Below are 27784 nucleotides of genomic sequence, written 5' to 3'. Positions count from 1 at the left end.
TTCATCCCAAACGGCGCATATGACAGAATCCCGGCCTGACCTCACCGCCTTGTGCGGACGTCACCGGCGCCCGCTTGAGAGGGTGCTGCGCCTGCTCACCGCTCGTGGGGCCGCGCGCGTGGAGTGACGTCAAGAGTTTTTGACGAGCACTGTTGCGTCACTTCTTTTGGCTTCACGGGGCGATGTCACGCTGATGTCTATTTGCTGAGTGCCGCTCCGCGTGCTGCTCCGTCGGCGCGATAAATGAGACCCAATCGAACTATGTTCTTTGCGTCGCAGGCCACTTATATTTCAGCCATGGTATTCTGTTGAGGGAAAGAAGCGAACAGTGCAATAATATCAACGCCGAAAATTGGTGTCAGTGCTCCTTTAACACCGAGTAAGGTGTGACAGTTGCTTTTGGTATGGCACGGTTTTATTTTGCTTCTCGTGGTTTGTCAGTGTGCTTTAAAAAAAGATAATCACCCTTTTTATGCATTCTTGTTGCAACTTATGCTTGTTATAAGTTCCTGTGAGCATTCTTGGTACTTTGGGAATGCTAACCCCACGCAGCAGCTTTTTATCATTCATCATCATCATCACCACCACCACTGCCATTTTTACCAGCCTGCGAATGAAATGTTGTCCCACTGCCTCTTCAGCCAAGCTCTCTGGAAGGGCATGATTGCATTCCACCGACCGATTCAAGTAAAGTTTCTGCTTCGTACGTTGTCGGTCCTCAGAAAATTTGGTTGCCCACCCCATATCAACTAGCAGAATTTGCAGCATGTTAATCGAGTTGTTAATCAAGGACGTTAATCAACAATGTGGAAGAGTTTTCCAGAATGACCGAGTTGTGTAGCATCTGTTGAAATTAAGGCCCAACAGGCTAGAAAAAGAATGCTGGGGGTCACGCTAAGGATAAGAAAGCAGCTGTGTTGATTAGGGAACAGACTGATGTGGAAGACATTCTAGCTCAAATTAAGCGAAGAAAATAAGCTTGGGTGGTACACGGCAAGTGCCTGAGGGAAAACGGGTCGACCGTCCGTTTAACGGAGTGGCTGGCATAAATGCGATGGGGGTCGGCCAAGGACTCAGTGGAGGGATGAGCTATGGAAATTTGGGGGCAAAGGGTGGACTCGACTAGCACTCGATAGATGTGACGGGAGATCTCTGGGAGAGGCCTTCGTCCTGCAGTGGGCACAATCAAGCTGATATGATGATGGTGATGACGATGCATCGAGTTGGCACAAGCTGTAAACCAGCACGTTCCGCAGAAGTGCGACATGTTTGTGCATTGCCTGGTTCTCCAGGGAGTGTTGTTCTTCCGTGCGTGCATTGCAGTGGAGTGGAGTGTCTGGGAGCAGTTGATCGCCCTGTACCCGCACCTGGTGAGCTGCACCACTTCGACTTCCGCCCAAGTCTGCCGGTCACTGAGGGAGGCACTGCACGAGTACGCCGATCTACTGGCACCGCCCCGGTCCCCTCCGCCACAGAGGAACGGCGGTCGACCGGCCGCCACTTAACCTACTCCGCCGCACTCCGATGTACCGCAGCGGGACAGCATCATCAGCAGTGCGGTGCGTCGAACTGCGACCGTTCCGGCATTCGTTAACGCCCCCGCGGTCTCAACGGCAGCATCCAGGTCCTCGCCACTTTGAGAAACAAGCGTTGTGGGCGAGATAGCTGGTGCTTCTCGGACGTTTTGGGATCTCATCCAGAATTGTGGCGGAGTTTGTTTGTGACGCCAGTTTTTGCACGCCTACTGGACCTGGTTGAACAGCTTGTGATGTTTTTTCTTTCGGTTGTCAAGCAAACACAAGTTATACCGGTGCTCTGAAATGCTGCCGGGGATTGCGTCGTACGAATGCGGTGGCAATGGCACCGGCGGTGTGTTGCGGGTGTATTCCACTTACTGTGCCAGCGGCATACGAATATAGTGCCATGGGCAATAGCCATGCATGGTGATGAGCATTTCCGCGTCTGGTTTTGCTGCCAGACCTTGCGAGAAAAAAAATGAATCAAGTCTTTCTTTTTTTGTTGTTTTCTTGTTTTTTGGACCACAGGCCTTCAGACCGGGGCAATAGCTGGTTTTTAATATACAAACGTGATGAGAGCATGCTTGCTTGCCGTGTACGTGACATCACGCGAAAGCCTACATTGTAGGATTTTTTTTGCCTTTTTGTGTTTGTGGGTGTGTAAATGTGCGGTGATCTCCTGAAATCTCTATTCCGCTTAGGGTCTAAAAACTGGGACCACTTAAAAACAAACCTTTTAGAAGATTTACAGCACAAAATTATAATGTAAAAGGAAGGGGGCAGAGTGTGACCACTACATTTCAGACATTGCAAGCCTGTCTTTATTTTATTTCTCATCCAATTCAAAGAAACTTGCCTGTGCCTAAAAAGGTGTGGCTGTAGATATGGATTGACTTGGCTTTTGAAACACGATCAAGGATGCTTTGAAAGGAAGTGTCCTAGTTTTTAGCTGATTACCACTACTGCTACGAATACACTTTTTTTCACCGAACTTTGCTGGTGTATAAAGCAGTCCGGAGTGACTAAGCAGCACTTATTTTTGTACAGAACTGCACGTTCTGTACAACCAGAATGGGCTTTCTAAAATGGAATCATTTTCAGGTTTTGCACATGCTGTTCTAGTTCTTGTGGCCAAGGCAGTAGTAGTGGTAGAGCTCAAAGGGATCGTAATCTCATGCTCGGAACATGAACCATTGTTTAAATTTGGATATTCCTGTAGTATATTGACTGGGTGGGCCACTAAACGCAGCCACGACGGAAGAGTCTTCCACTTCTGCCAATCGTTCAGCTCATACGAGCCAATGACCTTAGCTGCTTGAATGCGTGTGCTTGTTTCAAGTACAGGTTGGAAGTGAGGCTGAAATATAATCACACGGTCCTGTAACTCTTGAGCCACGCTTTGTTTGACTTTCCTCGCAAAGTTTTTATCCTCACAGCTGCCACGCTCATGTTTGCCTCCGGTTAGCTGTGTTGGTTACTACATCTGTTTAAACAAGCGCAAGCTAGTAGCACTGCTCGGTCTACCGTCGGTTCCGGCTGTACTGCCATTGTGACTAGAATTCAAAGCAAGATAGTTGTTGGGTGCTGTTTGAACAGGGCTGGAGGAGTGTCTGCCTTCTCCCCGTAGCATCCGTAGCATTTGTCCACTCTTTACACGAAAATACGGTTGTTAATATAAGCGTGTGTTGATCATTTATAGACTGACGAGCGTTGCTACGGCAACGGAGGCAGCGAGATTTTCCTGCTAGCAGAATAACAAACTGTCCAGTGCTGATGCACCTTGCTGTGTGAGGTGTTGAAGTGATTTTAAGAAAAGTGCTTTGTATGCATCACAAATGTTGCGTGCTCCGCGTCCCAAGTTCTTTTTCTTTTTTGGCATGCTTGAATTGCTGCTTGTGTTGGGGTGGAATGTGAGCTTTCTTTGCTGTTTTGTAATCTGTGACTGCAGTGAAACGATGTTTTCGCTTAAAGGCGACGACGGAATCAGGTACGGTTAAGCTTTGGGGTTGGCGACTGGCTCTTCACTTCTGGTACGTCGTTGTTTATGAACACCTGCTGAACCCAGGAAGCCAATCCCCGATCTGCGTACAGAACAAACGTGCTTGCAGCTTGTTACGACGTAACTGCTCTTTGCTGCTGGCAACTTAGGTAACTCTCATTGTTTTGTTGTAAATAAAGCGGAAGCGAGTGTCCGCAAATGTATTTAGCCCGAAATATATGTAAAAAAAAAGAATATAATAAAGTTATATGCATTTACTGAATTTTCCTTGGTGGGGGAACATGTGGAGTTATAAAGAGTTCCGGTAAGTGCTGCCACCACACTAATGAGCCCTGCAACTTTCTTGTAGGTATTTCGTGCACTGCAGCGACTGTGTGCATGGCTTATAATTCTGCTGGCTAAGCCAAAGCCAGGGCTGTTTTGAATCTTCTCGGCTGCAGCATGACACTTTAGCAGTCTTTTCATGGATGGCAGTCTTATGAGGATATCAGTCTGTTGGCTTTTCCTGTACAGCTCTCTATTTTTCCTTTCCTCTCTTTTTTTTATTACACCTTTCCTGTCAGTTCTCTCTTTTTCTCATTTTTTTGGCGTTGGTGTTGAACAGCATGGTGAAAAGACAATAGACAGTCTCTTTCGCAATCATGATCTTATAAAATAAGGCTGCACCAAAGCACTTGATGAGCTTTGCTGAACAAAAGAAAAAAAAAAGACTCCAGATTTCTCAAGTTTTTACCTAACTGCCAATATAAAAACAAGGCCCCTTCAGTCGAAATTCTGTTCCCATTTCTTGTTGCAGAAAAGCTGAAAGGTAAAACGGGATCAGCCCTTGCAGAGAAAATGTGGAAGTGGTGTCCTGCTCATGGGAGCTAAAGATTCCGAGCGATGCAACACAACTGAACAGTCTAAAAATTGTAGGCGATGCGCAAGTTAGCATCCGTAGCACTCAATGAACACTGTTGGGGTTTTGCTTGAGAATGCCTGCGAGTGGAGAGCAGGCCAGTCATCACTGCTGTGGTTATCTTAGCATCACAGGTAAAGCAAGATGGAGGAACAAGCTAAGCATTGCCGCTGTAGTTGATTTACAATCGAAGCAGCTCCGTGTTTGGAGCTGGTGGCAAACGAGCCCGTCGCGTAGTCGTTGGCTGGCGCGACCACTGACGTAGCATGCGGCTGTGTGAAGGAATCGAAACCGAAACTAGAATTACAGGACCGCACTAGAACCGAAACTAAACAAGGGGCTTTAGTTTCGACCACGAATTAGTTTAGACCATTAGTTTAGTTTAGAATTAGTTTAGACCACGAATGCCCAATCTGTGAAGATCGCGCGAAAATACAATATTCATATTTGTCGTCTTTGATTTTGAAGTTCAGAGAACAGAAAAATGCGTTTGTTTTTTTTTTTTGCGCCACCAGACCAACATTTGTAGCAGACAATCCCGCCGTCCAGGAACCTAGATTCGGTAAGGAGTTCGCACTGCGTGCCAGTCTCACTTGTGCATGCAACGTACGGATAAACCGTGTTTTTCGGATTTCTAGACACAGTTTCTGGGTAGCCGGGTCACTAAAAGTGTGTGCTTTATTTCCCTGTTCTTCAAGTTCGTCAGTTGGCACTTCGCTCTCTGACAACCGCCAGCACATCGACTAGCCTACCCAACACACGAAAACAATGGAAAACGAGTCGGCTACGCCTTTAGACCCCGTCGCAACGGAGATAACCATCTCGAGAGCCCTCGACGAACTTTCCGTGCGACGTTCAAACGTAACAAGGCACCGCGCTCGTATCGACGAGCTCCGCCATGATATCGCGCGCCTCCTCGAAAACCTCGACATGGAGAAAAAGCGACTTCGTGTCACCGAACAGCAAGTGGCGGAACACCGCATAGTACTCGGTCGAAGTGCGGAGGAACGCCGGCAACCCCTGAACGCCGACAAGACTTCGCTGGTCCAACACCGCGCTCGCATCGAGCGCGAACTATCTGCTGCCGTGCGTCGGGCGCGGAGCTTGGAGACCCAGAAGCTCACGTTCGACGGCAAGGTGAAGGACCTACAGGATCAGATTCGCCATTTGGATGCCGTCGTTCGTGGACGCAACGATCAGCTGGCCACCCTTGGCCTTACGTGCCGGCCCGTGCTCGACGACTTGCGCGAGACCGCCGGTCGAAACGATGCGATTATGACCTCGCTCTCGGAAGCGCTGCGCCGTCGCGTGGCGTTGGAGCGAGACCGACGGGAGTGTGCCAAGCAGGAGTCGCAGCTCGCGCGCGAAAACGCATCGCTGAGGCAGCAGCTGGAAGAAGCGGCGTCGTCGAGTAACGGAAGCGAAGTTTCGCGCGTCGCCGACGAGCGCAGTGGCGTGGTAGAAGACCGTTGGCACCGAAGCCTTATGGGGAAGCTGGAGAGCGATCTGGCGTCGTGTCGACGTGACCTTGAAGCACTGCGAGTTGTCGTCGGCGGCTCCGCTTCATGCGATGTGGGAGTGCAGACTTAGTGCCTACAAATGACAAGTCATTATCTCTGGGCCAAAAACATGAAAATGAGGAATAAACATTTATTCAATTGTATCCCGAGGACCTAGGCTTCCTTAGTCCAGGAAGCATTGGTCCTTGGCTACCCGGCGGGCCCTTTCCACCAGTCGTTGCCAAAAAAATGGAATAAATTTATTTGTGCGAGTTCCAAAGCGTGGAATCTTTAAGCTTTAGCACCTGCTGTGCTGTTATTTGTAGTAAATAATTAAACAGCGATTCTTGGGAGTCAAGGAGAAAACCTTTGGATTTTGTTCAAGAACCACCGAGTGTAATGTTTCAACATAATCAGGGGGGTAGGAGATATGCCCTTTTGGAGGTAGCTGTTTAAAGTCTTTAGAATTCCGTGACAACCGGAAATTTACAAAATATATGAATTGAGATTGGATGATTTTTTAAGGAAGGGGTGGGCTATTTCTGCAGAAGATAATTTGGGCAAAGTTGAACAGGATTTTGGTGAACGCAGGAAAACGTTTCTTGGTTTACAATGAACCAGCGTGTAAGAAATATCGTCTGAATCTGGAACCTCTTAAAGGTTATATCGTGCTGCACATTTTACTGACTAGACAGACTGCAACTGGTTGGCAAACACCACCAACATATGCCTGTATTCAGCCTCCTCGCGCGATTGCTTGCCTAAAAGGATATTCTTAGTTCAATTATCATCGCCAGCAGAAACGATACGCCAGCACTCTCGTGGCATTATTGATTTTCATTGTGCCTCCCATTCCTTCCAAAGTGCTGCCCAGGGATATCTGTCAATAGCACCGTGCCCGCATTCGTACAGTTTAAGAAAACGATATCTCCGCATTCACAAAAGTGCCTACACGTTTCATCTCTCGTAACAGGTGTTTCAGAGCCTCAACAAGCTTCACAAACTCGTTTTGAAACATTTTGGCATGCTACCACCTGCGATACTAGGCAGGAAATGGTAACCGCGACTAATTTCAACACAAGCAACGCAGAAGGTGTGAGCTGGTGACACACTTTATTGCGCCTCTGTACAAAATCATCTGGCAATAAGCGGGGCCCCCTCAGTAGAGCCGCATGGACGTCAGGTTCTGCCGCACATTGGCCATGGCCCTTTCCTGGCGCAGCGTTTCGGCCTTGAAGGCCTCCGAGTTGGCCTTCTTCTCGGCCCGGCGTTCGCGGCGCATGGCGCGGACGGCGGCCTTCCGCTCGCGTCTCTGCTCCGGCGTCTCGTCCTTGGGTCGGATGCTGGAGGCAACCGACGTCCACGACCTCGTCTCTTCCTCGGCGCTGTCCTCGAACTCGCGCTCCAGTTGCCTGAGTCCCTGACGACTCAGGCCCCCCTTTTCCTTGACGGGGATGCCTGTTCTTGAAGACAGCTTGACCTTTTCCTGAGGAAAGCAAGTGTGAAAGGTGAGCTTGCTTACTCTGTTTTTCAGGAAAGCAAGCATGCCCACTACTGCTAACGCTACAGAGGGTATTGACTTTCCCACTAGTTATCAGCACAATGGCATAGAAAGCTGGCATTGAACAGGTTCGATGTTGATTTTAGCATCCTCTTAACATAATGCTTACATATCACAAATAAATATATGTGTACACACAACTAAGTCTTGTAGGGACAATAATAGGAGGCAGCTTGGATTTGATGCAAGGGATTAGAGAGGTAGAGCTGAATGGAATTGCCCCGGTTCCTACGTTTCCCGTTAAACCTACCCACTGTCGCAGCATTGCTTTCAACAGTGCCCAAGTAGGCCTCTAGTAAGTTCACGCGTTTATAATTTATTTGCCTTCAAATATCCAATAGCAACATGACACACACGGGTTTCCACATACACCAATCACATAAATTACTTAACACTGACCTGCGTCATTGCAATGCTTCCTAAATTAATTTCGTACACAAGAGCCACAGCACATGAGACGAACCACCCAGCTGTGACCCCACCGCTGCTTGGAATCGAGAGCACGTCATGACAAAGCTCGTACCCATCGTGCTATTATAACTATCAGGGTCAATTTCAGAATTTCTCGACTACCTCGAGGCTCGACTGCTGCTTTTGCATCACGTGCCTTGCACATTTGGTTATGTTGGCGTCGCTGAAATCGTCAAGGCGGCATCACACAGATTACGAGCTGGTTTAACTTGTGATAATCGCGCTAGCAAACAAAGCGGTTCAAAATCTAAATTCTGAGGGCTGAAAAGTAATCACACTGATCTGCACAACGTGTTTTCTTTTTCCAAGCTCTAAAAAATTAATTACGGCTCTAGACTTCTGCTGCATACTGATATGAAGTACCACTTAAGTTGAATAACAACAACTCGGACAAGGATGAGAGTTCGGCAAGCTCACTCAAGTGGCCCTCTAAAGAAAGCACAGATTGATTGTGGGGGTTTAACGCGCCGACGCAACGCAGGCGATGAGGCGCGCCGTAGTGGAGGGCTCCGGAATAATTTTGACCACCTGGGGATCTTTAACGTGCGCCGAAATCTCGTACACACGGGCGTTTTTGCTTTTCGCCTCCATCAGAAAAGCGGCCGCCGCGGCCGGGAATCGAACCCGCGACCTTGTGCTCAGGAAAGCACAGATGCAATGGGGAGCATTCCAACATCCCAAACTCACCTTTTTGGGTTCCACAATCAGCTTAGGGTGGTTGTATAGATTGGAGTATGTGCCTGGGAAAAGAGGAGAGAAAGAGCAAAAACTCAAATCTTCTCCGTCTAATGATTACGAAAGGGTTCGTACAGACTTCAAAAGAAATAATACAAGCTTGCAAGGACTTTCAAGGACCACAAAACACATTTTCAAGGTCTCCATCTAATGTTTTATCTGGAATTATTTAAAACTTTTTCAACACAATGCAGAATTTTTTTTATTACACAATAACTAAGCACATTAGTGCACATTTATATAGGCGCTAACGAGTTCGTGAATGCTCCCCCAGCTTTTTTTATTTCATGGCTGGTATTTAAAGGTTTTTCTTTTTTCTTGCTGCTTTGCTCAGGCTGTTTGATTTCAAAACTTAGTTAATGCTGCCTGCATCTCCAGCTTTGTCAGCAAGGGTATCAGCTGAAATTAAATCAGCAAGTGTTGCTGCAAGGCAGGACGAACTATGTACACGTCCACCATTTGCACGCAAATGCAGATGGAGTATATGAGGCACAGCAAACGTGCAATGAGCGAGCGTCCACAGGCTAGATGGAAGATGCAAGATAGGGAACAAAAGCTGGCTTTCACTGGATTGTATCTTGACATGGATTGGATTGAGAAGTGCCGGCTCCCAATGTTGCCTCTTAATGATGAAAATCCACCGAACTTGTTATTTCACGCAATCTCCTGAAACTTGATTGTTACAATGTTTTTTTGCATTTTTTAACACCTAAAATCCACGACAAACACTTTAAATTTGAGTGAAAAGACAGGGCCATTGCTTCTTTCCAGCAAAATCAAGGGTTTTTCAAGGACCATTTCAGGAATTTCAAGGCCTTGAAATTGACACTTCTAAATTCAAGGATTTTTCAAGGTTTTCAAGGACCTATGTGTTGAACCCTGTGACGATGGTTGAAACGCGAAGCTTTCTTGCACGCAAAATTCAAATGGCGACACGCCAAAGACAAACGTGTCAACGATCAAACTGCGTGCGAGTCAAGGTCCAAACTCGCACAACAGCAAACGAATCCTTCACGAGAAAGCTGAGCCCCCCCCCTCTCCACACACACCCATTGTCGCCATTCAAAGTGAAGAATTCACATTCACTTTAAAATCCAAACTTCTCTGACCACGTCGGAACGGCACAATCGGATAGACGTTGGCTTCGTAACGCGAGGGACTCAAGTTCAATTCCAACCACAGGAAGCGTTTTTTTCTTCTATCATCATCACGTGCCCTCTCAATTGTGTACAGTTGCCTTTTCTGCAGTGCATTTTAGGTAATGACACCACCATCAGTGAGACCACGAAAGCTTCGCTTTAAAAATGTAGCAGGTTCAAACAAGGTGGCTCATTAGTGCTCAGCTTTCTTCGCATGAACCTTTGGATGAGAAGTGGTCGCACTCACTGATGATGGACTCGCAGTCCCACCGCTGCTCCTTGGGTGCCTCGGTGTCCACCTGCATGGCCACCACTTCGTCGTCCTCCTCTTCGATGGCCGCCATGGTGGCACTGTTCTTGGCGTTCCCCTTGTCCAGTGTAACCTCTTTCAGTGTTCTGAGGCGGCAAACAATGACGGGTTTTAGACCGCTGGGATCCACCAGCACAGTGCGCTTGAAAAAAACTGGGTTTCACAAAGCCCTTGTTCTGTACAGAAACACTCTTTCTCTCTCTTTTTTTTCCCCAGCAAAACTCATGAGACGATGCCAAAAAAACTGGCTTTGCCACAAAGCAGGTCTGCACAAGTTGGCTTCTCCACAATTCCCCGAAACTGGGTTGTACAAACGTCAGCCTTGTAAAATGGGTGCATGAAGCTAATGTACATGAAACTCCTGAAATGTAAAGTGAACCGCTGCATCTACCAACCAAGTGCCAACAGCATCACGCCCCTCCCCTCTCACAAGGTCCGACGACACTTTCAGCAACTTGTCAGCCATTCACTGAACATCCTTAGTTGTAAACCACGGAGCTACAATAGTCCGCAATTCATTACCGTCATCCATGCAATGCTGGTGCACCCATCATGATGTAGCTCGTGTATCATTTGTATGGACGACACCAAGCAGCTGCTTCGACAGCAAGCCACCGGTTCTAAACAATGTGTGACACAGAGAGGGCAACTTTCCCCAGTAGCCTGCAGTAAATTTTGCTGTTTTATTTGTGGCAGCAATGTGGGTTTTAACCCAAGCAATCCATCATTGAACTGTTTAGCAAAGTCGAGCACCTTAATAATTTTGAAATGAGTGGCCGAACAGAGAAAACACCATGCACCGTCCGCGGCGGCCGTACCAACTACCGTAATGACATCGCACCGATTTACCAAGTGTTTTCATGAAGTGTCAGCCTTTAAAACTTTGATGTTCACCCATCCATTTTGTAGCGAGGGCAACAACAGAGAGTGCTTACGGAAGCTTCCTCGCGTGCTCGAACTCCGCCAGCAGCGCCTTCATGATCTCGCTGTCGGGCTGCACACAGCCCTCGATTTCCTCGCCATCCAAGGCTCCAACCTCCAGGTCGTCGTACTGCTTGAACATCTGGAACACACAACAGGTGCAACAAAGACAAAAGCTGAAAGGAGGTTTCCACCTCTGTGAGTCTTGCAGGGAAAAAAGAATTGAAAACTAGTTAATCTGCTTTCAGTGTAAGTTAGACTTCTTTTTCCTCGCCCACATGAATGGCGTGCATTTTCTGTGTAAGCAGTCTCAACACGCAGTCAAGTTACGCCTGCTTCGCTGTTCTCATCAGTGGACTCCAAAGGTGCTCAAGTCTATTTAATAAATGCATAAACAGATTGGCACTGAAAAAAAAAAATATTAATTTATCTGTGTAAAGCAGTATCTGAAGCTTTCAACCTCACCCCTTAAAAAACATCTGTGGCCACTGAAGTGCTCTATGTGGTATAATAAAACCAACCACAGCAAAAGGCATGAGTGGTCAGTAATTATTCAGCTGCCAATGTAAACGCTGTGTTGTTTACAACAAAAATTGCATTTGATGAAATGCCTCTGACCTTTTCCTTAATTTTTTTCATAAAAGCTATTTTTGAACGACTGCATCTCTAATGCTAAAACCTGTAGATGAGTCTGCACAACATCCCGACATCACAAAGCACGCGAGTCACACCTCCTCAAAGCGTTCGTCCAGCGTCTTGAGCCCTTCAGACCTCCGGATAACCGAAGACGACATGGAGTAGTTGGTGAACCTAGACCGCGTCTCTTCTTCAGTAAACGAGAAGCGCTCCTCGCTGCCTTCGACGGAGTCGTCGTCATCCTCCCCGTCTTCGGCATCCTCCCAGCTATCGCTGTCTTCATCACTGCAAGTGACACCAGGAAAAGAAAAAAAAAAAAAACTTCACCATTCCTTCCTAACGAAAGTTGAGGGGAGCACAAAAGCTAAAAGTGCTTCCAACCTTCTCTGAAAGTGCGTCCAAACGATTAGCGAACCCTCAAAGACCCAAATTGCAAACGAAGAACAAACCCATGCAACAAACTTTCGCGCACTTATCAATCGCATCTACGCACGATCTAAATGCATAGCGATGCATGGTTTATGAGATAACGGTACTCCTTTTTCATGATCGATGTGTGCATAGTCTTATCTAGAAATTTTCATTTTTAAGTAACCATTTTGACACAATAGAAGCCTGGCTTCTCGCACGCGCTGTGTGTCCAGCAATCCTATCACAGCTTTCCCATCGGCCAACCGGTCTCTGGAGGAATGCATTAGTTTTTGGACAGGACACCGTCAGCCATACTAAGAAAGCTTTCACTTAAAAAGAAAAAAAGAGTACACAAACAAAACGTTCGTGCATTCATTTGGTAGTGATTTCCTGAACGTTAAACTGAACGAGGCAGCCACACCCCTTCTCCTAGCAACTTACCCAACATGGGCATCCCCAGCGGGACCATCGGCAAGCTGCACAAAGTCGTCTTCAAGAATGTTCTCCTCGTCACTGAAGTCGAAGTCGTCGTCCAAAGCAGCCACCACATCGGGATCCCAGTCTGGCCGCGGCCCTGCAAAGAAAAACAAAGAGGATTTTGTTCTGCTGCTTTTTCGGCTTTGAACATTTCATAGAATAATGCAGGGCATTGTGGAATGGGCTTAAGTGACCTACCGAACTGTGGGGCTGCCTTGTTCAACAGGCCTTCCTTCTCTTCTACAGTGGATTGGAAAACTGATGAGGGTAACCTGATCTCTTTTTTTGCCTGAAAGGAGAGAAAACACGCAAATACATTCTGTGAGTACAGCTATGCGGGCACTGAACAACCGTTTGAAACTTAAACAAAGCCTACCACTTATGGAAGGGAGGCAGCCTATACAATGTTTGCTTGCTTCATAAGCTGCCAGATATATTTATTTGGCATCTAAAAGTTCCTCCTTGCTTTTTTTTTTTTTTGAGAAAAGTGCTAGGACAAGCTCCGTCAGTCCTGTTTCACCTTTAATGAATTGTGCCGTCACAAATTGTAGTGTAAGTGTATGAGGCCACGACACCTGTTCCCATTTCTTTGGTATTTTCTGCATTAGGAAGCAACCGCTACTGTGGAGAGTGGTACACCTGTATTCATAACACCAAACCTACCGATATAAGCCAACTTGCTTCTGCATTTTAATGTCCCTCTAAACTCCGCAACGTAGAAATTATAACAGGTCTAAGTTAAAAGGATAATACAGACAAACGAGTAAGCCAAGACAAACAAAAACGCTCAATGGAAGAAATTACACCACAACCAGCCACTGGGTGCAAAAGAGTTACGCCACTGAAACGGGTAGCACTGCACTATCGTGATAAATTGAAATACGAATAACGGAGTGCGTGGCTTTCAGTACACGCCCCGCATCCTGGCGATGGGACGCGTACGCGCAGTGCAAACAAGTTACGAGAGTGTGTCCAACGTTGATATGAAAACGCCGTCGCTCATCGTGTGAGCGTTTTGTTGCGTCTTCCCACTACGTTTGGCGCCCGCTCATGCAAGCGTTATCTAACTTTGTAGCTGTGATGAGTGAAAACAATGCACGCAGCTATATTCCTTCATTTTTATTCCATGCTGAACGCCCAACGGACGATGTAAATTTGATGGTCTTTCCATATCAATATTGGTCACAAAGTGTCGTAACTTGTTCGCGCTGCGCGTACGCGGTCCATGGCCAGGATGCACGGCATGTACTGATGGAAAGCTACACGATCCGTTCATATTGCAATTTATAACGATAATAGATAGGGTTTCACATGTTGTATAGACACGAAAATACAAACGTGAAGTGAGAACAATGCTACCAATTCAATGCCATGTCAGTGACCAAACCAAAAGTTAGTGGTACGAAGTTCAGAAAAGCTCGTTTCTGCGAGGCGGTGGAGCTCATATGATGTCACCTTGGTGCACCTACACCCCTAAGGGGCCCACATTTATTAAGCTTAAGATTATCAGTTGAAGGCATGCTTTAAAGCTTTCCTTGAATGCGCATGCCAGAGGATTTTCCACTTCACACCGAAATGAACCCACCTGAGCATCGCCGCTGGCCTGCGGTGCCGGGATGCGCTCTCTGTGGATGACGGGTTCCCAATCGGCGACGGCATTGACATCTTTGAGATGCTGGAGATAGTTGTAATCGTCGTCGAAATAGATGCCGTACTTTCGCTGCTCCTCTTTCCTCTTCTCAAGATTCTCTGGCACCTGCAGGTTGCCGCAAAAATATCAGCACACAAGAGACGATATTCAAAACTTAGTACGAAGTCGCCAAAAGTTCTAATACTAGTACTCCATATTCGTGACGCAACGCCACGGTGTTATTTATGGTTCACACGCTCAGCAAAACATTCGCCCGATCGTTCTTTACGCTGCCTTTCCTCGATGTGCATGACTGATCGTTCAGAAGAAGGATGAAAGCACCGCATCCCATATTACTCACGTGGCGTGGACCGTCGTCTGTTACAAGCGGTCGGCCGGTGCGCTTCTCGAGCAAGACATGCTTTGGTGCGGTTTCGTCGGCTTGTAGGGGGTCTTTCTGGCTACGATGGACAAGGCGAAACGTGACGGCGTTCTTCTTGTCGATGAACTTCTTCCGTTTTCCGCCCGGCTATGGTACGCAACCGGAAAGACGGACAGATGAAGTTTGGTCACTTCTTCCGATTGTTAGCCGAGGTGACTCAGTAAACTTTAAACTTACCATTCTGATGCGTTTGACTAGTCCGTTCAGGGAGAGGTTACTGGCGTAGACACGCTGCTTGCCGTAGAAAATTGCTTAGATTACGCGAAAAGGTGCATACTGCGAACACACATTGCGGCGGTCGCCATGAGAAAGGAGTCGGTGCGTTCCAAAATTCGTTTGTGGTCTGACTTTTGTTCGATTCGTGGTTTTTTTTACACGCCGGTCCAGAGGTGTTCCGGGCAGTCCCTGGGCTTTATCCGGACAACCCAAAACTGCTCTTGTTAAAACATTTATGGGCAAAGAAGTTACAAAAGTGTGCTAGAATAGTTTTTAGCAGTCTATAATAATAAATAAAAGAAACTTTTATATGTTTGTTTTTGTATTCGCAATTTTTGCACAGGTTTGTTTTTTGAACGCACAACCGAACGCACTCCTTATTATTCCGTCAGAGAGCGCTCCCTTTAAGGTAGACAGCGAAATAAAGGCGCGGATATTTCGACAAATAGCAGACGCCAGTCTCATTTGGTAACTTTCGTTTCCACTTTGCTTCGACAAAAAATATTTTCGTACACCCGGTTTCGCTGTAAATTTGGCCACTCCATATTAAATTATTCTTAACGGTAAATAAATACAATAAATTGTGTCTGCTGTTTAAAAACATAGCAGACGATATCGCTCCCGTTAGCGATATTGTCTGCCCGAACGGACAGCCACCCGTTCCGTCAGGTAGCACTTCTTGAGCATTCCGTATCCTTCCTGCATCCTGCAGATTTTGGTTTAATTGTGACTACTCTTTGAAATAACTTTGTACTGCGTATTTGACCCTCCAGTGAGGGCTAGCGAAATGGACGGCTTCGACTGCGACGAGGCAGAAGCGCAGCTCATGTTGGCGCTGGAAGAGCTTGCTCTTCGCCAGACGAGGGACGCCGAATACGAGAGCCAAGTCGACGCCTTGGAGCGCAAGAAATCGCGTCTGCAAATGCGGCTGGAGGCAGCGAAGCGGGAAGTACAGCAGCTTCGCAGTGAAGCATCTCGCCAGGAGTCGGTCGCTCTGCGAGAGCTAGACAGGGAGACAAGCTCACTGACGCAAGAGATTTCAAAGACCAGGGATGAAATTCGGGCGCTCGAGCAACAGCACTCAGAGTTCGAGTCCAAGTGCGGAGAGTTGGAGAGACAGAAAGGTGACCTTCAGAAAGCGGCAAGTGTGCTGGAAAAGCAGGTGGAAGAGTTGAAGTCCCTGGATACCGAGCTCGCCAAAAAAGGTTTCAAGTTGAGGAAGATGCTGCAAGAACTTCGCTTTCAGGTAAGGGTCGGCTCCTGGCTTTCTGTCCGTAGTAGGCGAAAGGCATGCAACAACAAAAGCATGCAAATGGACTTCGCATTACCTGTGGCACTATATGGTGATCTGGTACTAGGGAGACTCTCTCGCCTATGTGCGTGTTATAAGTACTTAAATATCTAACAAGAATTCATGCGGTCAATAATTGGCCCCTCAAACGCGCGTTGTTGTTGAGTAACCCCTATTACAGCCGGAATGTATGTATGTATAAATCTTTATTGGGCAAAGTGGTGGCCAGTGGCCTAAAAAAGGATCGATATTGGTTGTTTGAGAGGGGTGCAGCGCTTGTACGCCCTAAATTCTTCGGGCTACGCCTATTCTTTTGCGAACTCCCGCAGGAAGAGTAATGTGTCTTTGACATGACCAGTATTCGTGGGCGCCACCCACTCTTCGTAGGATGGCACGTGTTGGGCGTGTCGGGCCCGGAGTTGACTGTGACTACTCTTTGAGACAACCTTGTGACCCACGAGTGAGGCCTAGCAAAATGGACGGCTTCGACTGCGACGAGACAGAAGCGCAGGTCATGTTGGCGCTGGACCAACATGAATGTGGGCCCCACAGTCCCACAGGAGGTGTCGAATGTCCTGATTGACTGTTGAGTCCTTGCAGTATGGGCAGCGGTACGGTGAGTTGATGAGAGCGGCGGAGCCGTTGCGCCTTTCTGGGTTACTGCGTGCCGCCAACGTAGCAGCGCCACTTGTGCAGCACATATACTCGGTAAGCGCGGCCCGTGCCCGGGCATTGTAGGGTAAACTTGAGCCCCCCTGGGAAGGGGGGTTCATTTTAGGGAGTCAAGTCTCGCAGGCTTTTCCTTCGTTTTTTCTTGTGTTCGACGACGGAGGCCGGGTCGAAGTGAACCAGTGGTGGCACCGGGTGGTCGGGAAGCGAGTGAAGCGTAGAATTTTGCGCGCTCGTCGTCGCGTGAGCAACCTCGTTTCCGAGGCTGCCCACGTGTCCCGTCACCCAGTCGATGCATACCTGGACGTTGTGGCTGTTTCCTGGTGCTCTGCACTCCTTCTTATTGAGTTGGCACACTGAACCATAGATGCTTGGTTCTTGGCGCCGTTTGGTGGCTTCTGTGTTGTCGCACATTATAGTGATTTTTTGTAGTGCCGTCCACAGTGGGCGCGCCGCCGACTCGGTGCGCACCACGAGCGTCGCCATCCACAAGACATGGATCGAGCTTGTGCTCGTAGGCTCGTGTTAGTCTAGAGATGACGTCTTGGCTTGTATTTGAGGTGGTGTGACTCACTTTTAGTTGAGCCAGGGTTCCCTATTTCAGGGTGTTTTCGCTTTTTTTTTTTTTGTACTTCCACCAGCACGTCAGTTGGAGCAAGTTCCTTTGCATGGTAGTCTCTCCCAACAATGCTCTCGGTGCATTTTGCGATGAGAACCACGGACTTTTTTTGCTAGAGGTGCATTTTCTTTTTCTGGGTGTATACCAGGCATTTGCTGAAGGTTTCGACTAGTAAAACTGGTTTGACGCAAATGACTTCGGTGCGGTCTCTTTTCAAGGACCGATCCGTTTTTCTGGATGGGGTAAAAAGGAAGCCATAAATGCATGGTGCGCATTCGGGAGCAAGGCCGGTCGCCCACCACGGAGCCCAACAAGGGAACGTGACTTTGAAGCACCTTGCTACTGCTTGGAATCACGAGTGATGTCTCTGCACAGGATTAACCCTCTCAGCCTGAAAAAGCATAGTAAGAAGGAAAGAAGATCTTGACAGGACAGGGTTAGGAAGGGAAATGGGAAAGAGAAAAAGAATTGAGAGCGGCAGGACAGGAAAAGGCGACTGGCTGGTTCCCCCCTGGGCGGATCAGACCGGGGGTACCGTCTGCGGGAAGCGGGGGCCAAAGTGATGTTTTGCCGCTGCCAGGAGGCCGCGAAGGTCCAAAACAACCCTGGCTTTGGCTCAGCCACCAGGATGCCCTTTTCCCCGGACACGGCTAAGCCCCACACAACCGGGGCGTGGGTGGGTTGAACCCACACATGTGCTCGGGTCCGTGGTATTGCAAATACGAAATGTTTACAAAAGTAGGCCCCCCTGCGGAGCTCGGGACCATGGTGGCGCTGCTCATTATAACATCTTGACTATCAAGGTGCCCCCTGGGGGGTCTCTTCTGGCAGTGAGCGTGACCTCCAAGGGGGCAGTCGAGTCTGTGGGGATCCTCAACCTTTTCGTGGCGTGGAAGGCCGGTGACCACCCGAAGGGAGTCTCGGTGCAGGACTTCTAGCTTGAGCATTTGCGCCTTGGTTAGGTCAATCGTCATGGCTCCATAGCACTCCTTAGCTGTGGGGACCGTGGTAACAAGCGTTCGCAGCACTTCGGTGCAAGCACCGCCGAAGCGGCCACCGATTCTGTACTACATGCAATATCGACTTCCACGACTTCCAGAGCTGCCATAGCCATTCTTTGGGAGTACCATTCTCCTGGAAGGGAATGCCAGTATACGAGTCCAAATATATCTGTCGTTCGCGATATCGCGTTTCCGTTCAGGGTAAGGTGGATCTGGGCACGCCCAACTTCAGAGCCCCGAATGACCAGGTACTGCGTCTTGATTGGAGAGCCTTGCATTCCCGTTTGTTTGAGGTGTTCAGAGAGCTTGTCGAGGCCCGCTTGAACAGTAATCATGGTGGCTTCGAGGGTGCTACACTGCTGTGGAATAGCCCAGATGGTTACGTCATCCGCGTAGGCAGTCGGCCCGAGGCATCTTCCTGAGTGCCCGGGCGGTCTTAGCCATCGCGATGTTGGAGAGGGTAGACGTAGAGACACCAAATAAGCTGGTTGGCGGTATGATGACCTCCTGAAGTATACTCCCACACCGGCAGCGCGAAATACTTTGGACTGTTGTCGAGGCAGCAAAGTTTCAAAGTTAGGATACGGGGGCTGTCGAGGCCGTTGCCCGCTGCCGTAGCCCGCGACAAGATTAGGGTATACCTGACCGCCGAGTCGAGCGCTGTTCAGCCTGCATTCCCACTGCTCCCAGGAGGGATAAGGGGTTCCAGACATTATTTTATCGCAAGAAACTCTAGGTTTCGTTCGTAACTGGAATGTCCAGATAGCGTCATACCGCCCTCACATGGTACAGACACTAAACAGACAAAAGCCGAGTTCCCCAGTGCACTTCCTTTTGTTTTCCTTTCCCTCGAGCCACAACAACAACAACTACTACTACCGTAAGAACTTTCAGCCAAAAATCACGTCTCAACGCTAACAAAAGGAGCTTGACAGGCGTCGGCGGTCGGCACGCGGCGGACTGATGGATGAGCATCATGGTGTCGATCCCGCTATACTGCTGTACTCGTGTAAGCTGTCCACTGTTCTTGGTTGTGTATCATCCTTCACCATGATTTTGACAGTTGTCAGAGTTTAGCGCGCGGCGGGATGATAAAGGAGCGTCACGGTTTCGATCTGACGGATCTGTAGAGGTGCCCGTGCCGTGTCGATCGGAAACGTGCATGGATGCACTGTTTCCGTGCTATGGTTACACTGTGTCTGGCAAGTGCGCTGACACGCTAGCGGGTGACGTCGTGGTGTACGCGAAGGACAGCACGCATGCGCGTCCGCTTGTCCCGGACTTGCAAGAGGACAAATACCTTGACTGCGGTGGCGCCTACAGCGTGTACACCATGTGATGGAATTGCGATGCACGCGATACAGCTTCGCTGGCCGACCACCGACGCCGGGTGGAATGGCCTTGAATTTTCTTCCATCGGAATTACTTCGATGTGCGGCCGCAGGTGTCCCACCTGGAGCAAGAGCAACGCGAGTTGGTGGAGGCCACACGCCAGGCCACACTCAAGGGCGAAGCGCTGCTGGTCGAGAAGCAGCAGCGAGCCAGCCGCATCCGACGCCTCGAGACCGACAACGACGCGCTCAGGTGAGTACTTCATCTGCCGACCGTCGTGCTAGGGTTTCCGCGTCACGTTATCAACAAACTCCAACTTTAATCTAGACTCTGTCGAGCCAACGGCCCTGGTGTGATTTATCGCTCACGAAAAACTGCCATCCACCCATGGTGCATGCCGATCCACGGCTACGAGGGAAGGCTATGAGGCTTTCGCAGAAGCTTCGCAGATTGTGAATTTTACAGCCAAGCGTTATACCTCACTCCCCAACGGATTCATCTCCGTGGGCAAAGACCACCTCCGTGGGCAAAAACGCGTTATAAATGAACACACCGGGACACTCGTTTTCCGACGCCTCGCGCTAGAACGATTCGTGGTTCAGAGACCCGAGACTTTTACAGCAAAGCTGCATACCTCGCCAGAGAAGCCGAGAGTAGTGCCCGTAGATAAGGTATCAGAGTACCGCCACTTCGACACGCAAGTCAGCAATGGCGGCCATGTTGGCGTTTAACAGTGTTCCGATATTGCCGCATCTACGACCGCTCCGTTAACTTCGATCGGGTCGTCTGTTAACAACACTACCGAAGGTGCAGCAAAACGACATTTTTGCACGTACTTCTGCTGCTGAAATGGTGCTACACCCGTTATCTTTGATTCGCATTCGGAACGGCGTTAGTCGCACGCAGCCGCAGAGCAGGGAGGACACGCTAAGCCTACCAGAGTTTACCGAGTAAAACGCACAAACAACAAAACGGCGGCGCCCATGAACCGTCGCAGTGTACACAAATGTCACGTAATGCAAACGGACCATTGATGATGGCAGCGGTACGGTACTATAGGGGAAGAGAGTGCCGATACTTTGTACCCTTACCTAGTGACACTAGCCGAGTGCAAGCGACAAGCCCGCCGAGACGACGAGAAACATTTGATACCCTCCTCCATCACAATTTGTAGCGGTTTACAACAGCTTTGCGGGACATCCACTTTCGCAGGGTGGAATGGCGACCAATTTTTTTCTGAATGTGTGCTACCCACGTGCGCAGCTTATTCCTCTGAATTACTGAAGTCGCTGCTCTCCTTCACTTTGAGCTCCAAATTATAAATGCCCACAACATAAAAAAACTGGAATATGATGGCGCCTGTCATCTCCGGCTTTTGTTTCATGACAAACAGTGCCTTGTTTGCTTAGGCACTTATCAGTAATGTTGTTCCATGATTCTTTTTTTACCGACCATAGACGTTATCACTTATCTTTAATGTTGTTGCCTAATTCTTTTTTATCGACCATGGATGTTATCCGAGGCTCACAGCGGAGCCCTCATTGGAGGGAAAGTAATTGGGCGAACAACACACCGGTCGACTTCGGCGCGCCTTAAATTTCTTGACCCTGTTTGCTATTCAGACATTTTTGTAAGAACTAAATTGTTGTTTTCATAGCTTATAATTACCTACTGCTCGATTTGTATTTTATGTGATGCAGCTGCTAAGCGCGCGTGTAAAAAAGCAAAACCGACAAACGCTGGGCAGGGATCACTACTACGGGCGTGCGCGACAATGTCGTCGATGGGAAACTCGTCTCGCCTTCTAGCTCTTCTTCGTCTGGCTCTATGTACCGAACACATGCAGGTATCGAGTGCCGCCTGCTCCTGAAGTAACCACCATCCCGGATACCTAAGGGGCTACACTAGGAATGTGCAACCATGCTAGGAAGGCTCTTATAGGGACACAAACAGCACTCCCTCACCAGGGAAGGATCTGGCCACCCTGGTGTGGTAGTTGGCCGCCACCTCCCATGACAAACCAACTCAACTCTCGGCCCTCAGTCCCCCAGCAGCTGTCAGAACAGCGATATAGCAGAGGGGGCTAAGAATCCCTGGGTCCGGACAGGCCGCCATTGGAACTTGACCCTGGCAACGTTCAACGCACGCACTCTGTAAATCGAGGGAAGCTTAGCTGTACTACTATAGGAGCTCTCGGACATTGAGTGGGATATCATAGGGTTAGACGGACAGCAGAAGGCTTCATGGAGCTCACTAAGGGCATATTCTGTGCTACAGAGGACCCCAAGAGAAGATAGAACACGGGGTGGGATTTTTAATCCACAGAGAAATAGCATTAGCGAGAGAGTCACGGCTATCGGGATCAGGCTAAACAAGCGATACAGGTTACAGACAGTGCAGGCCAATGCGCCAACAACCAGCTATGATGATGAAGCCGTAGATAGCTTCTACGAGGATGTCGAATCAGCAATGAAGAAGGCAACAACGCAGTTACGATCGTGATGGGAGAATTTAACGCAAAGGTCGGTAAGAAGCAAATGGGTAAAAATGTCGGTGGGAAACTTCGGATTAGACGATCGCAACAGTCGAGGAGATACACTGGTGGGATTCGCAGAAAGAAATAAACTGAGGTTAATGAACACATTCTTGTGCTAACGAAAGAATAGGAAATGGACTTGGAAAAGTACCGATGGTACGTACAACGAAAAACGGAATCGACTTCATTCTAAGTGACAACCCGGGTATCGTGCACGACGTGTAGTGCTAAGTAAGATTCGGAGCAGCGATCATAGGCAGGTTAGAATGTCAAAAGAGAAAGAAGGAAACTCGTGAAAAACTAAGAAACCCCGCATGGAATCAGTCAGAGCTAGATCGCAGGAGTTTAAAATAACTCTTTAAAACAAATTCTCACTTTCGAACGAGCAGGAGGAAGTCACTGTAGACAGGCTAAATGAGAACCTAACATCGGCACTCAGTGAATCAGCAGCAGCTGTGGGAGAAGCAACATGTACAGAACAAACTGTAAAACTAACTAAGAAAACGAAGGAGCTGATTGCCAAACGTAAGAACATGAAAGTATCAAGTACAGCAGATCGGATTGAATTGGCCGAGTTGTCGAAACTGATGAACAGAAATAAATCAGAAGAAATTCGTGCTTATAACATGGCAGTGGTCAAGGAAACGCTGCAAATATGGGGAAGCTTGAAAGCAACTAACAGAAAGCTAGCCATCGGCAAAGACAGTGTGTACGCACTCAGATACGAGCAGGGTAACAACGCACAACTTGGGCGAGATAATTAAGGTAGCAGAATGATTCTACTCCAGACTGCATGCTAGTGACGTTATACCATGCGATGTGCCACTAGTAACTAGAGAGGAGGTAGGAAAGGCTCTCAAGGTCATGAAAAGAGGAAAAGCTGCAGGTGACGACGGCATAATTAACCGTAGATCTTTTGAAGCAGGGAGGAGATATTGTTCTGGAAAAGCTCGCTGTACTATTTCGGAATGCTTGAAGAATCAAGAAGTGTCCACAGCCTGTAAAAACGCCAACATTATTCTGATTTCTAAGAAGGACGATCCCATGGACCTCAAGAATTACAGCCCTATCAGCCTACTCTCCGTTGTTTACAAGCTGTTTACCAAAGTTATAGTTAGCCGCATAGGTGACAGCCTCGATTCCCAACAACCAAGAGAGCAGGCTGGGGTTAGGAAACGGTACTCAACCATGGATCACATACATGTCGTCAACCAAGGGATACAAAAATCCGCCGAGTACACTAAACCCCTTTACGTGGCATTTATAGATTACGAGAAAGCATTTGATTCTGTACTCCCCGCAGCCGTTTTAGAAGCACTAAAAGACCAAGGAATAGAGGAATCCTACATAAGCTTCTAGAAGGCATATATAAGGGAAGCACAGGCAGGATAACCCTCCGCAAGTAAAGCGATAAATTTCCGATCCGTAAGGGAGTAAGACAGGGAGATACCATTTCCCAAAAACTATTCACATCATATCATCATATTTGGAAGGGGCATCTAAAAAGCTTGACTGGGAAAACATAGGATTAAGAATAAACTGAGAATGCTTGAGCCATTTGAGGTTTGCGGACGAAATAGTCTTGCTGAGTGAGACTGCAGAACACATGCAAAGAATGCTTGAGGAACTACAGTCAGAACGCACGGCCGTGGGGCTCAAAATAACTATGAATAAATCTAAAGTAATCAGGAATAAGCATGTCAAGAACGTCCTTTTCATCTTAGGAAACGAAAAGCTATAGAGAAAGTAACAGAATATAACATACCTCGGACAAATGTTTAGTGCTGACCTCAACCACAAGAGAGAAATCCGGCGCATAAGAGGTATGGGATGGGGAGCACTCGGCAAGCACTCTCAAATAATTAAAAGTACCTCTGTCGCCCAAAAGAAAAATCTGCAACCAGTGCATACTGTCGGTGATGACACACGGAGCTAAAACTTGGCGCCTTATTAAACAACTAGATAGCAAACTTAGGTCGGCTCAATGGGCCATGGAACGAATAATGTTAGGAATAACACTCATGGACAAGAAACGAACTACCTGGATCAGAGAACAAACTAGAGTTGACAATATCATAGTCCAAATGAAGAAAAAGAAATGGACTTGGGCCAACCATGTTGTGAGACGAACCGACAACCGGTGGACAATTAGGGTAACAGAGTGGATACCAAGAGATGGGCATGGATGAAGGCATAGAGTTTCTCACTAGCTTATATTGAGAAACTCTATGGGATGAAGGGGAAGGCCGATAACACGATGGAGGGATGAAATACGGAACTTCAGGGGTAAACTGTGGACTCTAGCAGCGCAGGACAGGAGCGGTTGGAGGTCAATGGGAGAGGCCTTCGTCCTGCAGTGGACCTGAGCAGGCTGCTGCTGCTGCTGATGATGATGATGATGAGCTGCTAATGCGACGTGAGGCAATTTAAGGTGACGATGAGGCAAATCCTTGCAGGCTGGCGCTGGTGGAGGCGAGAGCCCGGTCGCACTGCGGCTCTCGCCGAGACGGCAGCGCCGGCGACGCGGCACTCCTCCGTCGGGAAGACACGTCCACGGAGCAGAGGCGCCAACAGCTGACGGACGACATCGTCAAGACGCGCGCCGAGTACGCGGCCCTGCTCAGTCGCGTCGTCTACAAGGAGACCGAGAGTGTCCGAGTGCAGACTGAAGAGGGGCACGAGGAGCTGTAGGCATATTCGAGGACAAAATAAACGTCTGTTGAACCCAATAAAAGCGAAAATGGAGCGGAAGATGATCTCCATTGTTCTAGCATCCATCATCCGGATTGGGTGGAGTCCCTATGCCGTGGCCTTCAGTTTCTCGTCTGGCCTGGATCGTCAAGCCGCGCTGGTTCTCCAGGATCTCGCTGGACTCCGAAGAAGGCGCCAGCGCCTCTTGGAGCTCCTTGACACCCCGCACTCCCGCACTACGTGGTAGGGAGTGTTGGAAGTCCCACAGAATTAGGTCTTGTACCGGTTAAGACTGGTGGGGATCATATGAAACTGTGTGGCCTGGGGGAAAAGAGTTCGTCTGAAGTCTTTTTGTGTTGATATTTTCGTGGATATTTTGTTAATATCTTTTCCCCTTTTCTTTGGCTTGTGGGTTTGCCTTGTAGCGAGTTTACTCACTGCCTTCGCAGTGAACACTACAGACCTCTTAAATTTCTACATATGAAGGAAGGGTTCGATATCACTTTGCATAGCATAAAGTATCATTTTGAAATTAAGCTTCCTTCGCCTCACTGGTGGTGACGACCACCCACACCAAACGCACTGCACGGAAGCCAACTTTCTCTAACGATGGTGATGACCGTGGGTGAAGTGAAAGGTGGCTGAAACGCAGCCGATCTCCACCACCTCATCTGGCACTGCCCCAAGTTTTCTCGGTTTCGTACATTCACTCCCCCTCACCCCGACACCTCAACTTACATCGACCCAACATCCCTCTCACACGACACACTCTTCGTAATCTTCATTTATGTCACAAAAAGCGGCCTAGTACGGGCAATTCAGCAGTGGTCTGCACCACTTCTGAAGAGATCCCTTGAAGACAACGTCATAAGGACTGTGCTCCGCCCTCCCCATTCCCTTCCTCCCCACCCTGGCCTTTGGCCTTCCTTTCTAATAATGTTAACAACAACACGAAGCTTTCTCTGGTCGAAAGCTAACGTCTTCAAAGTCCAAAGGTCAGTCCAAAATCCAAATAGTTACGCCCAAAACGCACTGCACGAAAGCCAACTTACACAATGAAAATGGGCTGCATATTCTTGCTGGAAATGAGGATTTCCAGCCCCATTTCCAGCATAATTTTCCAGCGCCAGCTGGGAATATCAATTTCCCGCTGGAAACAGAACCTTCCAAGCGAGAAATATTGAATTCCAGCCAGAACACAATTTTTTTTTCTCACGGGAAATTTGTGACCCGGCCGGAAAGATTTCCAGCTGGATGTGGAATTAATTCTGGCTGGAAAAGGCATTTCCAGCCCCAGCCGGAGGTGTTCCTGGAAATTAACGTTGTAGCACTTTGAGCTTTTCAAATGCATAACAACATGAAAAAGTGTCCTGATCGCTTTGCAACGTAAGTAAAACATTTCAACAATAAGCGATCCCAAACTAAAAAGCAACAACCTCTTGAAAATTGTTTTAATTGTGCGCGTACCACATTTTCACGTGCCTGTGTTCGACCGCGCCCGTTGGCGTACGTGCAGACGCCCGCACGTGGCTGAAAGCGTTTCACGTCCGCTTTCGGACTAAACTTTTGTCAGTGTATTCAATTCTTTTCTCTACAGCGGTTTTGTGCGCGCTCGTGCTATTCGTGGAAGACGTTGACAGGATCGCTTTCGTATTATTCGCGTCGCTTGTCGATAACAAAGTCAAATGCCCTGAAAAAAGATGTGGTGCAACAATGGACTGCGTACCGTTCGAATGCACTGATACTACCAAATATAGGTAAGTGCACATTCGTATTGATTTGCTCAAATCTATCAGCTTGTAGATTTCTTCAGTGTGGGAAGCGGAATCAAAATGCGTGTATGCTTATAGCCATTACAGCCGTAACGTAGTCTTGATCATTGCAGCAACTTCGCACCGTGTGTGGCGCTCCCGTGAAAACAGTGCATTGGGCCTCGCTGAAGTTCTACAGGGTCATTGGTTATTATACTCCGGTGGCCTGTGCACAGTGAGAGAGTTGCTGCCGAAGGTCTTAGCGCGTTTCAGACCTCGGCGTCTATTTTAATAATCACGGCGTAATTAATCCATGAGCCGTGCGGCGCCGTCAACAATTGAAGTGCAGCAGACAGTCACATGCGATATTATGTTACAAGGTGAACCAATCTATAATCAATCGCTTTTTCTTCTGTTTTTTTCTAGTATCTGTGAGGCAACGTCTACGTGGCAGAATGTGGTACACGAGGCTTGCAACCCAAAAGACTGCCGGTGGAAGGACCAAAAAGTGGCAGCGATAATTCTGGTAAGCACATAAAAAAGATAGAAATGGTTTGATTGGCAGTTTTGCAAAGCTGACAAAATCACTTGACATCGCGGTTTCTAGTGATGCCTTATTTTTCATAAGCTACCTGAATCACTGAGAGGACCATTTACCCAAAGAAGGTGGAGCTTCCGGCCCCTGCGGATGCTCTGGGTACACAAGTGACAAGGCTGAAAATATGTAATATATGGCACGACCGTATAGTTCTAAATTTTTAATATGGCCTCTGTGTTACTGCTTCGGGGCACAAAAGCCTGGACAGAACAGTTATTTTATTTAGAAATGCTGATGATACTGTTGTGGTGTCTGCTACAAATGATGTCAGATCAGAATGGCGTTCATAAAAACTAAATTTGGCAAAAAAAAGTGATTTCTGGCTGGGAATGGAGAAGAATCCATCATGAACGAAGTGATTTCCCGTTGGAAAGTGGTGCACAATCCAGCAAGAAAACAATAAATTTCCAGCCAGAAATCTTGTAGGACCAGCA

At 48.1% G+C, this 27784-nt stretch overlaps 4 protein-coding genes across 7 annotated transcripts in view; 3 read left to right on the top strand and 1 right to left on the bottom strand.

The window, feature by feature from the left end:
- Mon2 (Mon2 homolog, regulator of endosome-to-Golgi trafficking) overlaps positions 1 to 3778 on the top strand; it is a 206971-nt gene extending 203193 nt beyond the window's left edge. For all 4 annotated transcript variants that reach the window (XM_077691219.1, XM_077691218.1, XM_077691216.1 and 1 more), the window contains one exon: positions 1324 to 3778. In XM_077691219.1, the coding sequence (XP_077547345.1) occupies positions 1324 to 1505 (182 nt within the window). In that variant the 3' untranslated portion in view covers positions 1506 to 3778. The remainder of the gene's footprint in view (positions 1 to 1323) is intronic.
- Positions 3779 to 3896: 118 nt separating this feature from the next.
- Positions 3897 to 6866, top strand: LOC144159628 (uncharacterized). Its single transcript, XM_077691222.1, has 2 exons — positions 3897 to 4976; positions 5113 to 6866. The coding sequence occupies exon 2, from the start codon at positions 5183 to 5185 to the stop codon at positions 6002 to 6004; it is 822 nt and encodes a 273-aa protein (XP_077547348.1). The 5' UTR covers positions 3897 to 4976; positions 5113 to 5182; the 3' UTR covers positions 6005 to 6866.
- A 141-nt stretch (positions 6867 to 7007) lies between these two features.
- Ltv1 (LTV1 ribosome biogenesis factor) lies at positions 7008 to 14982 on the bottom strand. The gene is made up of 10 exons (XM_077691221.1): positions 14824 to 14982; positions 14566 to 14733; positions 14160 to 14330; positions 12773 to 12863; positions 12539 to 12671; positions 11782 to 11971; positions 11065 to 11192; positions 10067 to 10215; positions 8633 to 8685; positions 7008 to 7399 (listed from the first exon to the last, which is right to left on the bottom strand). The coding sequence occupies exons 1-10, from the start codon at positions 14824 to 14826 to the stop codon at positions 7073 to 7075; spliced, it is 1413 nt and encodes a 470-aa protein (XP_077547347.1). The 5' UTR covers positions 14827 to 14982; the 3' UTR covers positions 7008 to 7072.
- Positions 14983 to 15507: 525 nt separating this feature from the next.
- On the top strand, positions 15508 to 25034 carry LOC144158004 (uncharacterized). Its single transcript, XM_077688697.1, has 3 exons — positions 15508 to 16108; positions 19887 to 20026; positions 24767 to 25034. Exons 1-3 carry the CDS (start codon positions 15650 to 15652, stop codon positions 24999 to 25001), a joined length of 834 nt encoding a protein of 277 aa, XP_077544823.1. The 5' UTR covers positions 15508 to 15649; the 3' UTR covers positions 25002 to 25034.
- The last annotated feature ends 2750 nt before the right edge of the window (positions 25035 to 27784 follow it).

The sequence above is a fragment of the Haemaphysalis longicornis genome, unplaced genomic scaffold (genome assembly GCF_048455015.1).
Source record: "Haemaphysalis longicornis isolate Haplotype H1 unplaced genomic scaffold, Haemaphysalis longicornis Haplotype H1 scaffold_10, whole genome shotgun sequence".
In the NCBI taxonomy this organism is placed as follows: Eukaryota; Metazoa; Arthropoda; class Arachnida; order Ixodida; family Ixodidae; genus Haemaphysalis; species Haemaphysalis longicornis.
Note: the sequence above shows the minus strand (reverse complement) of the source record. Positions and strands in the feature narration are given on the sequence as shown.

What these genes read in the sequence shown, in the direction of transcription:
- Ltv1 (XM_077691221.1), bottom strand. An exon ending in CAAGGCAGCCCCACAGTTCG is followed by an intron (nt 12,672 to 12,772) that starts GTAGGTCACTTA and finishes TTTTCTTTGCAG; the next exon opens with GGCCGCGGCCAGACTGGGAT. An exon ending in GAGCACGCGAGGAAGCTTCC is followed by an intron (nt 10,216 to 11,064) that starts GTAAGCACTCTC and finishes TTGCCGCCTCAG; the next exon opens with AACACTGAAAGAGGTTACAC.
- LOC144158004 (XM_077688697.1), top strand. Translation starts at nt 15,650, where the DNA reads ATGGACGGCTTCGACTGCGACGAGGCAGAAGCGCAGCTCATGTTGGCG. An exon ending in TGCAAGAACTTCGCTTTCAG is followed by an intron (nt 16,109 to 19,886) that starts GTAAGGGTCGGC and finishes GTGCGGCCGCAG; the next exon opens with GTGTCCCACCTGGAGCAAGA. An exon ending in ACCGACAACGACGCGCTCAG is followed by an intron (nt 20,027 to 24,766) that starts GTGAGTACTTCA and finishes AAATCCTTGCAG; the next exon opens with GCTGGCGCTGGTGGAGGCGA.
- LOC144159628 (XM_077691222.1), top strand. Translation starts at nt 5,183, where the DNA reads ATGGAAAACGAGTCGGCTACGCCTTTAGACCCCGTCGCAACGGAGATA.